This window comes from Gopherus evgoodei, chromosome 17, assembly GCF_007399415.2.
Source record: "Gopherus evgoodei ecotype Sinaloan lineage chromosome 17, rGopEvg1_v1.p, whole genome shotgun sequence".
In the NCBI taxonomy this organism is placed as follows: Eukaryota; Metazoa; Chordata; order Testudines; family Testudinidae; genus Gopherus; species Gopherus evgoodei.
The window spans coordinates 10,153,301-10,166,068 of NC_044338.1; the positions used below are offsets into that span (position 1 = coordinate 10,153,301).

The window sequence follows — 12,768 nt, forward strand, 5'->3', positions numbered from 1 at the left end:
CACCATGCTGGAATTTGGGTTCACTATTGACTCAGCGTGAAAAAAGTGCCATCTGCTGAATCACCAATATGACTTCTCACAGCACCGAAGTGATCTTGGGGTTTTCCCTCCAAGTACTGTTCTGGCTTGACCTGGTTTAGCTTGTGAGATCTGCCAGGATCATAGCATGAGGTCCTAGTGTGTGGGGAGTCATACAATACAAATTAGCAGTACTATTCCTGTCTCAGCCTCCAAGCCCAGCAGAAGACTCAGACGTGGCTATATGTAAACAACCCAGTGTTGCCTATACTGGGAAGAACAGGCCACTGCACTGGTGTTCAGAGGTAATAATCAAAGTGGGGGGACCTGTAATGATTCCCCTTCTGCAGCAAATTCATCAATGCATAAGCAGGTGTTGCTCTGCTATTGCCCAACAGAATCACACACACTTATGACAACTTCAAATTGGGTCCACTTATAATGAATCAACTCCACACACTGTCTGCTTAGTGCAAACACCAATTAATTAGCTTCACTTCCTCATCGCCCTGGGTAGGGCTAGCAGGCGCAGCCCTACCCAGGAATGGGAAGAAATGTATTACTAACTACTGTGATGTTTCAGAGGCAGGATTGTTGGGGTATCTTTCTGCTCTACTGGTCTCGTCTTGGGGACTGAAATGGCAGGAAGAAAGAGATGTAAGGGCTACCAGAGACTGTACTGACTTTTTTTGGTATGTGTGGGAGGAAGCATATTATTTCCCTCAGTGCCCAAAATGTGACTATATTAAATCTTTTATATAAGGATAGACAGACTGTCAGCTTCCAACTAGCCCTGCTGAATCCATCCACGGTAACACATTTTCTTATGACCAGCATGGCAAGATCTAAATTGGTAGTGACATATGAATCTGACTGTAGAGGTGTTTTTCAAAAGGAAAGCACAAAATTGCCCATCTTCCACTTCTTACCACAAAACTTCAAAATATCTTCTAGAAATGATTCGCCAGACAATAAGAGCAGCCTAACCAGTCCTGTTAGCAACAGGACTGCATTGATGAAATTGCAATGGCAATCATGCTTGGCCTTCTGGTCCTTATTCCTCAGTCAGGCCGAAATGCTGTCCTTTTGCACAAACGCAAAGTGCACAGATCCTGTGGGAGTTCGCCTCTCCCCACCTCCCCATCACAATGCTACAACAATCCACAAAAGCATCTACAAGCACTGTGCACCCACTGTCTAGATGCACCTGCCCCCAGCCCTGTCCCCTGGCCTGCGTTACCGCCAACATAGTCCCCACGATGCAAAGCTCCACAGTGGGCAGACGGGTAGACATCCACACCCCATAACCTTCCTAATCTTGCACAGTGAAACTGAAACAGTTCAGTTACCTGTAGGGCCACATGTGAGCAGAGCACAGGCAGGACAGGATCCGGACAATCCTCCACTGACATCAATGGCCTAACTGTTTTGATGGGAAAAGTCCAGAGCCCTCATTCTCTGGACTAGTCAAAGCCTTGTTCAGATGGGTTTGTGAAGATCTTCATGCCAATCTCTGACACCAGTGCATTGCTCTTTTGAGAGGAAATCACCCCCGCTTTGTTTCTTAGTGCTCTCTCTTATTGTGAACCTTGGGATTATGGGGACAGAAGCTACCCTGAGCTTACCCACTGCATTTGGATTCATACACATTGCAATCCAGGCTATCTCCTACAGAAGGTTCACCGAGGGTGCTGCAAAATGCCATTATGAGGTTAACACAGATACTGTGGGCTGGCTGAAACACTGGATATATTCCAGAGACAAGATTGAAACTGGAGAGGCTTCAAATATTGCTGCCCCCCCCCATTTAACAACTCTTCACACCTGGCTTGGTCAGCTGCGCAGTTATGTTTTCATTCCCCACGCTGCACATTTCTCCAAGTCTGGCTGAAACATACCAAGGACTTCACTAGACGAAAGCTGATGAGATCACTCTTGGATCAGAAGGGGAAGAGGAAGCTGCTGCGTTGTTTTCTTACCCGTTCGCCTTCTCTTTTTTCTTTGCTTATAACTTCCAAGACAAGAAGTGGCTTTTACACGAGGAAGAAATGAACAGCAGGCACCTGAAAGCTCTGACACCACAATGTGGTCGTTGTGAACTTAACGGAAGGATGAATAGGGATAATTATACAAAGATCTGCTTTAGTTCAGAGCCATTTTTGTAATAGCTGGCATCAAAACAACAACATCAAAATGGCCTGGATTTCTGCATTTGTCATTTGACTGAATGGATAGGTATGCTGCAACGAAAGACTACCTTGACACGCCTTCCAGCTCCAATCGGTGGGTGGTGTACAGATGAGTGCATGGGCAGGTGTTTTTCCCCAAGCCCCCCCAAAACAGTACACAGCTCCCAAGACATTTTTCAAAGGCAACTGGGCAGCTGTAAACCCAGCATCACATTAGTTTCATTTGTCACTCAGGTCTGCACAAATAATGACCAGCCTCCTAAGTCAGGAATGGATGTGCAAAGGGGAGGCACTTCAGAGATAAAACTGAAGCAGATACCACATGGTGGAAACTCATGGGAAGTGCGCTGCTCTTCTGAGTCAACGGCCACATTTTGGACTGTTCTAAACGCAGATTATGCTTCCTAGGCACTTAAGGACATGACCACATATTTCATTAACTGAATGGAAACATTTATCCTCCTCTTACAAACAGCTCCATCATCAGGAAAACATTCTGCTGTAACTAGTGCAAGAGCTTAATTCTTAGCGATTTACAGATCTGATTGCACATTTGTTTACAGTGTGATGCTGCCGTCTGCACTGTTCCTAACCCTCAAAGCATTTTACAGTGAATCTAGACTACAGAGATAGAGAGAACCAATCATTCCCAATGACATCCTCAGGAGAATTTTAAGCTGCATTCCAGAGGCACAGCATAAGAATTCTCCTTGTGAACAGAGTCTGCATGGGGAAAGATCTGCACTTGTATCAATATTCACAGAGCGTCAGCTAACAACGCCAGAGACGTTTCTGTTCGTGACATCGTGACTTCGGACTCGACTCCCAGATGTGAGAGGAGGCGATCAGCTCACTCTGTCTCTGTCAGCGCAGACGGAAGCTCAGCTCCTTACTGACAGCAACCTGCTTTGGAAATTAGACGAAAGGCTCACGACTTTCCCGATGCCCATTAGCTGCAAAACAGCTGTGTCTCCAGAAATGACCTTTCTCGGGAACACAGCTCTGCTCCTTTTGTTTACACAGATTTTAGGTGCTGGTTCCCACTGACATTTGTCTGGCTTCCACACCCCCACTGAAGGCAGCCCTCCTGGCAAAACACAAACAAACCAACAAAAAATTGAGCAAAGATGATAAGAAAGCCGAAGGATGAGTAATGGTCTCATCCTGAGAGTAGGCAAGTAATTGCCCGGCACCTCAATCTCCAAGTGAAGTCACTGGGAGCTGTGGGTGCTCAGCAACTCTGAAAGTCAGCAATAATATACCACATGTATAGATATTTAGGAAATATCTTAAATAACAAAGCTAGTTTTAACTCATGCTTACGGTAACGTTCCAAATCACAGAGTACCGTGTTGGGAATTTCTTTTTAACCACTCTGACAAACATTAAAGAAGGAAAAGGTGTTTGGTTATCTGCAGAGCAATGCATATGAACAAGGCTTCCGGCCTTCACCACTGACAGTGCCACACTTAGTTATGGATAATCATTAAAAACTTGTGCAACAATTTCAACAAGAGTCAGGCCTCCTTACACAAGGGCTGACTTTTATCCTTAATCTCTCACTGACAACTCCTGCATCACAACCACTCATAGCTTCCAGGCCCGTAGCTCACGATTCCTGCCATAGAGCATATCATATATTCAGCACAGCCCTGTTTTCCCCACAAATTGTAGAGAAATTCAAAACCGTCACAAAAACTACTAGTGTTTTAGGTACCCAAGGAGAAAAATGCAAGAGAGGAGCAGAGAACCAGCGCCTGGGTTATATACCACTTACGTCCCCTTTTAAGCCCCCTAAAATCAGGTTTAAGTGCTGCACAATCCTCTGGGTGGCCCACTGCGCCAGAGTGAAATATGATCCAAACTGGATTGCTCTCAGGGGCATGAATGACCTTTGGTTAACTAGGAGTTTCTGACAACAGGCGTTTGGATTACACAAAGTAGTCCTAGCAGATCCAAAGATGCTGAAAATTTTGCAAGTTATGAATGACAACTATATGTTAAGGAGATGTTCCCTATTCCTTTTACCTTTGTAACCACTGAAACCAAAAGAATTCAACCAAAGATTAAAACAATAAACTTTAAAAAACGTAATACTGGATTTTTGCTCCATAAAGTAAAGCATTATCCAATCAGCAGGCCATACCTGGATGTATCGCAAGGCACTCCTTAGAACGCTGAGGTTTGAGGTCTTCTTGTCATCTACATTGGGGATGTTGCGTTTTAACGTCTCAAAGCATTCTTTCAAATGTGCACGTCTGAAGAAACAACAGGAGTCGCACGTCAGTTTGAGGGACCACAAACCAAAAGGGTGATTTGACTGAGGATTAGGACTTAATTTGGGGCCTGATCCAGCAAAGCATTTAAATTGGTGAGTTGCAGTCAGAGGGATTACTTACACTCTTAAAACTGAGCCAGCGTAGTCCAGTGGATAGGTTACTGGACGGGAGCATATGAGACCGGGATGCTATTCCCAATTATGCCAATAAAGTGTTGTGTGGTCTTAGGTCCTGTCAACTCTTTGTGCCTCTGTTTTCCCTCTCACCACTTACCTATTTAGATTGTAAGATCTTTGGGACAGGGATTGTTTCTTACTATTTAGTTGCAGTACAGTGGGGCCCTGATCTCAGGTGAGGCCTCTAGGTACTTCTTTAATACAATGATAAGCAACAATAATAATATGCATGTGCTGATGTGCTTTGCTGGATCAGGGCTTTGCAAGGTTATTGTAATGCAATTAGGTAGTAAGCAAAACATATTAGGAAGCAACAGAGACAAAAGTCAGCTAAAAGGAAGCCGGGTAACATAGGATTAATTAAAATCACTACAAATTTCATTCAAGTCTTTCTAGAAAAACGAGTATTTATAGACTACAAGCAAAAGAAAGGGTGTTACAATAAACAAAAATCTGGCTTTCTACGCACCTGTTCTTCTCCAATTTATTATGTACTTCCCTGGTCCCAACCCTGCAACCCAAACAGAACAAAGATAAACTCAGTGTCAGGGTTAGAACTATGTCCATTCAGCTTGAGCTTGCAGCTGTGTGTGTATCTGAGATATAGGGGGAGATTGCAAAGAACGTTTGAAAAGTGTTCAGAAATCAGACATATTTATAATGTATTATTTGTAAATATAATATAGACCTAGTATATATATGATCTATACTATAGATGTAAATAATATATTATAAACACACACACATATCTCATACACATATGTAATGTATATACTGTATACTAAGTACATATAGGTTCCAGTTAGTATATTAGGTATATACATTAAAGAGGGGACAAGATGCAAAGCTCAGAGGTATTTACTGTAGTGTGAATTTTAGGTATGTATACACCACTAATCACTATAGTATCCAAGCTCTGACAGAGTGTTTGGAGCCAGATTTCAGGCCCATTTCTAATCCATGCCCACCCACCAGTCGGAGTGGGAGTTCTGCAATTATAAACTAAAACATATGCTACTTGGCAGGCCTACTTTAAAGCTTTTTGTTTTCTGCTGCAACTGAAATAATGTAACCAAATATAAATATGAAAAAATATAATCAAGGAAAACAGAATTCTCCAGTCACTGCCCAACAAAGACAGTAAGGGGCCAGGTGCTCCAGATTTGCATAAAAACAGAGAAAAACTTCTTTCAGAATGAATTCACCAATGTCACCTCCACCTCACTACAACTTAGCTCAGGTGTTCAGATTCTATGGTATATTGTCAGACAGGGAGAGAGCTCTAGTATCATCCACAAAGTCTCTACAAAATGATTTACCTTTAATTAAAAATATGCTGAAAGTGGGGTCATTTTTTTAATAAGGGCTAAAACCATTCAATCAATTAAAAATAAATAGCCAAGAGCCGAATAAAATATCTCTCCATATACATGTGTCTGGACAAGCAGCTCTGGAGAGACAACAGCTCTGAAGAGACCATGAGGTGTCTGACCCACATGCATTAAACAGGGTAGCATTTCCAAGGTGGCTTGCTCAGGGTATGGTACACGCTCTTAGATCCCGGCACGCCTGGTATGGAGAGCAAAACTTAATAGTCCTGTTGTCCTGGAAACAAGCATATCATATTTGAAGCCAAACTGTCAAGTGTGTTGCGCACTGTTAGAACCCTCCAGAAATAATGGGTGCAAGTCTGGAGATGGGCTGCTTACAACAAGCAGAGTCCTAGAAACTGACCCAGGGACTGGGGCTTTGGTGATCCATTTTGAAGCAGCACTTTTCCCGTTCCACAAAAACAGAGCTAGTTCTACAAAGAGAAACGAACACTTAGGGCCTGTTCCCAAAAATCAGGCACCCAACTGCTCACTTATTAAGGAAGCGTAATCACTGGAATTGCATAGACCATGGACTTGCATGAACACAAAGGGCCAGTTACGTGTCTGTCTAGCCATCTGTACAAGCAATCTCTTTTTCACAAGCAATCCTGGTAGCAACTGGTATTTTTGATAATCAAGCGGTGAAGATCATAACCTTTCTAGCTGGAATTATAATCATATTTTGAGGAGAAAAACTGCCATCCTCTTCACAGCTTCCCGTTTAGACTCTTTTCTATCCCTGTTCCCAGGAAAGCAGGTAGAGGACAGAAAACTCTGCATCCCCCAAAGACACTATGGATCCTTTAATCTTCTCTCATACCATATAGCCCTCCCCTGCTCTCAGCCATTGTCCTTTGGCTGAGGCGAACAAGATGAGATTCCCCCTTGGCAGAGAGTCAATATCACGCCTCAGTCAGCCCACGGATGGAGGACACTGTTCAGCAATGCCAGGCACCCTCTCTCCACAAATGAGCAGAATTCACAGCCCTCCATTCTTGTTGTTTTGCCAGTCATATCAGAGCAATGCCGAGAACTAATGCAGAGGGGCCTGGAGAGCACAGGAGATAAACAATGGACTATGGAGCTTTGAACCTCTTGACCAGAGGTACAAATCCAGCTCAGTTCGGTAATGAGCAAAAGACAATGCCACTTTTCGTTGCTTGGTACAACCCAGTTCTTGGTGAACAGCCATGCACACCAAAAAGGCCAGCATCACATCTGGCATCCTTGTTTTCAGCAGAGGCATGGAAGGCTGAATGGACAATAGGGACTGAATGCCGTCCCTACCCCTAAAGGTGATCTCTACAGGCCAGGACTGAGACATATTTGCAGGACAGCGTAGGAACAGCATGCAAAGCCTTCACCTCTGCTGTACCTGTTACCTGCTTAAAGCGGGGACTTTAGTTACTGGTTAGATATAATTTTGTCTCAAGAAGGTTCTCCTTTAATTCTTGAACTAAGATACCAACCACAAAGACCTCATCCACCAGAGCTAAACGTAAGCATGTTTGCTCTGTTACTTTCAGCACATCAGAGCCAGGGCATTCCTTCTCTGTGAAGCACGGTGCCCGTGTGCTCACCTTTCATTTAATTTAGAATTTAAAATGATCATTGCACAAAGAAATTATTACGATGATATCTGCATTGGGATACTGTAATGACATGTTTAAACAGAGTTGTTGCTAAGGGGATCCCTGCATGGTTTACCTGGCCATCAGGGACAGGTTTTTTGCCTGAGCACTGTTCCAGATCAGAAAGGTAGTCTAGAGAACTGTTTTATAATGTAGTGTGGGGTCAGACAAAAACCTGTGCTCTGATCAGAGAAAGCCAAGGTAAAATCCCACCACCAACGAATGTATTCAAATGCTCATGGAGTCTGCATGGTTGTGATCTGACTGTGGACAGGGTCAGAGAACCCTCCACAAAGCAGCGATGTCTCGAGTTTGATGCAGTATTCAGAAATCCCATTCCCCTACTCCTCCTCCATTTCCTTTCCCTCACAAGCTCTCCAAAGATCCTACATCGCGGCAACATGACGTATTTGTACAACGGTTTATAAGTTTCTGGGGACTCACCCTCCAGGTCTCTTCTTCTGCTCATTTGGTTTGGCATCTTCTGCCGGGGCCAGCTTAAGAGCATTGAGCTGCTGAGGCGGTGCCTGGTGCTGCTGCAGAGGTTGGTGTGGTTGAGGCTGGGGCTGTATTGGCTGCTGAACCACATGATGCTGAGAGATGGCCAGTACTGGAGCTGCATACTGCGGTAACTGCTTGGGGCTACCTGAAGGGGGCGTAGCAGCCTTGACGTCTGGAAGAAGTGGGCCGGATGGTCTCTGTATAACAGGTGCAATAGATGACACTTCCTTGCTGATGCTGGGAGTGCTTATGAGAGGCTGGTGACGTTGTATGAGCGGAGGGGACAGAGTGGTTTGGGCTGCTTGCTGAGGTGAGCTAGTGACCACGGGGATGGGAATGACTGATATGGGGGGTGCTAGGGGTGGCGGCAGAGGAGGAGGAGGAGCTGGTGCAGGGGGAGAGGCGGGCACTGCTGGGATTTCATTCCTTGGCTCTTCTGGGTGAAAGGCATTGTTAACCCTTTGTACGCTGGCCTTCTTCTGCTCCTGTTCTCCTTCTAGGCGGAGCTTTTCGTGCTTTTCATTTTCTTCTGTAAAAGAAACAAAAAGTGCCAATAGTGAAGGACTTCCCTTTGACACCGTATTTTCCATCTTTAGGTCTCTTTACAAAATTGGTAAGTATCAGTATCCCCCCTCACCCGCTTTTCCTGATGGGGAAACTGAGGCCCAGGGCCATGAAATGGCTTGCCCAGGGCCATGCAGTATGTCAGTGCAGAGTGAGGAATAGAGGTTAGGTCTCTTGATTCCCAGTCCTGCAATCCAGTCATTGGATCATGCTGCTCTCTCCCTACATTTTCCCTTTATTCAAGCACAGATTATTAAAATACAACACAAGCTGCCTTCACAACCAGACCTTCAGCACAAGAAACTGAAGGGACTGCTTGTTAACCCTCAGTTTTTAAGGTCCTGCACACATTCAACAACAAATCAACCAGCCTGCTGTCCCCAGCAGCATTGAGACCAGGCGTTCTGGCAGAAACAGGGTACAAAAAAGAACTAGATAAATTCATGGAGGACAGGTCCATCAATGGCTATTAGCCAAGACGGGCAGGGATGATGTCCCTAGCCTCTGTTTGCCAGCAGCTGGGAATGGGCGACAGGGGATGGATTACTGGATGATTCCCTGTTCTGTTCATTCCCTCTGGGGAGCCTGGCATTGGCCACTGTCAGAAGACAGGATACTGGGCTAGATGGACCTTTGTTTGGTCTAACCCAGTCTGGCCGTTCTTATGTTCTTAAAAGAGACATAGTGCTAGACAATCCTTCCCCTACTGTCTCAAGCAGTGGGACTGCGGATGTCCTGGCCCAATTCCTCCTCCCAAAATTTGACACACAGACACACACACACACACACACGAAGAGTGGGCCCGACTGCCTTTATGGTTACACAGAACTTCCCAGACCAGACAAGACCAACAGATCATAAAGATCTGCATGTTGCCTCGGGTACTGGCCTTATCCCTGGTTCTTCAGAGGATGATAAAAACCCTTTCACAACAGGCCTAGCTACTTGTGTAATAATGTACATATTGGCTGGGCCAGGGAATACCCTTTTGGCCCCCATAGCTATTATCTTATACCCTGAACTAGAGACAGGTCCAAAGCAAAACCTCAGCTCTAAATACCTCTGAACCCTGGTTACAAATCTGGAGTCTTGGCGTTAATAAACATGAAGTGCATTTATTTTAACCCTGTGCCTCCCAGAAGCTTGTTCTTAACATTTCATCATGAGAAAAAAACAAAATAAGGAAACTTAAGAAAAAGGAAGCCTTGGTCCTTGCCTCCCTATGTTGTCACACAATTTTAAATAGGCCCTTTGCACTGAGCTCTCAAAACAGTGCATTTCTAGAGAACCCTTTTCCTGGTATGTTTATCCTCCAGGCTCTATATGCCTATATTCTTCTAGAAAGAAACTGTGTAGCTTAATTTACTGCAGCAGAATTCAATCCACAGCACATCTGGCCAGTTCTTCCTTTTTCATTTATAAACAGGCAAAGGGGCTGCTAAATGTCTTTAAAAGGCCCCCATCCTGCAACTGTTAAAGCTGCAGTGACAAAACTCCTATGGATTTCAATGGGTGCAGAATCAGGCCCAAAGACAGCAGAGACAATGAGGCCATCCAGTATAAAAAAATCATTGCAGCCCCATCTCCCTAAGGACATCCTGTATGTGAGAGACTGGCAAACCCTACAGACTCAGGCATGCCTCTCTTCGAATTCACACAGATGTGATCCAGCACATTCAAAGGCTGAGTTATATCAACAGTGGGCATGTGGTTCAAATTGGTCTGCCTGGGTTGAGTTCAGGACAGAATGGATGTGTTGGGCTGGAGAACCCTCTGATTTACAGCTGTGTGAGGGTGTGATCCAGCAATACTGAAGTCAGTGGCAGGTTGGCCACTGACTTCAATGGGAACTGCATAAAGTCCTCAGTGAGGAGGAATCCAACTGAAACCCACAGACTGATGTGAAACTGTTCAGAGAAGAGAGTAAGGCTCATTAACTACATTTCTTTGCCATTGTGCATTATAGTTGGCCCCGTAACTTAACTTTGACATGCATGTGGCCGTGCGTTTTGACAACACCAGACAAAATGTGTGTGTCCTGACTAGCAAAATAAACCTCATGAAATACATTCCAGGTCTCTGGCTTTCATAGTGCAAATACGGCACAACTGAAATTTATTTATAAAAACAGATGGACATGGAATCTCAACACCTCCCAGCTTTAAATCAAACATCTAGAAAACCAACTCACTCCTTTGAAATGGGCAGATAATCCACTGCCCTCAAGTTTTCAGGAGTGACTGCAGTCACAAATCTGGTCCATTGACTGCATCTGTGTACCAATGACCCCTCCTCCCTCTTAATGATCTACAAATACTTAGGAACCAAGGAATTACCAGGCTGTATCAGAGCAGGGATACATCTAGTCTAGTATCCTGTCTCTGACAGTGGCCAGTACCAAATACTTCAGAGAAAGATGCAAGAAATATCTACAATTGTCAAACACAACTGTCCACAGGAGAAACTAGTGGTTGGCTTGTACTATGAAGCATGAGGCCTTGTGTGTATGTAAGGTGTCTGACTCCGTGAAGATATTTACACTGCACACCAGGACCTCCATGTTTTTACTACTTTCCCCCAAACAGCAGCATCAAAACAGGATGGATATAAAGGAGGTTCGTAATACCAGAAAATGGGGATTTTGAGCAAGTGGAATTTGAGCACTTGCTTATTCTAGCAGGGCTGGCATCTTCACCTCCTGAAGCTAGCCATGATCATCTCTGTACTACAGGAGCAGTGTGGTCCAAGGGAGTGGGCTCCGGACTATGAGTCAGAAAACCTCGGTTCTATGCCTGGCTCTGACACTGATTTGCTGTATGACCTTGGGCAAGATGCTTCTCCCGTCTAGGTCTCTGTTTAGACTGGGACCATCTCTCATTATCTGTGTGTACAGAGTCTACTACAGTGGGTTCCTGCTCTCAGTTGTGGCCTCAAGGGGCTACCACAATATAAATAATACTATGCTATGGATGTAATTCCACCGAAGCATTTAGTTACTGTGGGAGAGCAGAATTTGGCCCTAAGTCAGTAATGAACCCCAAACATCTAATACTGTTCTTCATCCACCATAAAAATCTATACATCACATCACTCGCTTTACTTATAATATAATGCAATTCCTCTATTGTCCACCTGGTCCTTTGATGACTCCTATCCCCGCAGTACATTGGCCAGCACCGTATGTGGGAAGAGTAGTCAAATTAAACAAACAAACAGAAACCCACATCAACCTACATTTAATAGGGGGTTTCCCTTTTGTACGAGAAAACAAACACCACTGATAAAACTATTCCCTTTAGGGAATAACTAAATAAAAGTTAAACAAAACAAAAAATGAAAACCCCAAACCAAGCAATCTTCCAACACACACAGCTAAATAATCCTTTTCACGTACACACAGCTGAAAGCTCAGTTCCACTTCATGGCCGTTTTCCTCTGTTAAAAACAAAAGCTTTTTGCATTAGTTAAGTTGCTTTGTGGGGCAAGTGGGGAAGGAGGTGGGGGAATACAATGTTCTTCCAGATTCTGAAAGAACGCTTGTCCCGTTCCAACATGCATGCGCGCTGTAGGACATGATACAGGATATTTCCTCCCACCAACCCACTCACAGAAAAGTATTCAGGCCCAATTCTGCGTTCAGATAAACTGGCACAGACCTGCTTAGAATCAACCAGGTTTGCCACAGAGAGAAAGCAGACTTTGGCCCAGTGCATGTCAGGGAGGGGATACAAAATTCAGCAGGAAGAGTATCTGCAGCAGGAAGTGTAAAATATGCAAAGAGCAAATTCCAGCTGAGGGCAGCTCAGCATGGTTCCTACTGGCTCAGGCAGAGGAGGGAAAGAAGCCTCCCTTTTACTCCTCTATTACAGCTGCTGCCTACAAATGTTGAGAATCCTGGTTCATTTCTCAGCAGTAGTTATAAGCAAAGCATAAACCCAACCAGACCACAGCCTGGCCCAAGGACTTGGTGGTTCAGTAGACCTCAGCATCTGGAGCAGGAGTTCTCAGACTGGGGGGCATGACCCCTCTGGGCATAG

The 12,768-nt window shown here is 44.6% G+C and overlaps 1 protein-coding gene across 1 annotated transcript in view; it reads right to left on the reverse strand.

Annotated features, from left to right (window-relative positions):
- MNT (MAX network transcriptional repressor) overlaps positions 1-12,768 on the reverse strand; it is a 67,789-nt gene that overhangs the window by 34,808 nt on the left and 20,213 nt on the right. Inside the window, exons 2-4 of the mRNA XM_030536786.1 lie at positions 8,111-8,696; positions 5,132-5,173; positions 4,354-4,465 (exon numbers count right to left, since the gene is read on the reverse strand). Coding sequence (XP_030392646.1) covers positions 4,354-4,465; positions 5,132-5,173; positions 8,111-8,696 — 740 coding nt within the window. The remainder of the gene's footprint in view (positions 1-4,353; positions 4,466-5,131; positions 5,174-8,110; positions 8,697-12,768) is intronic.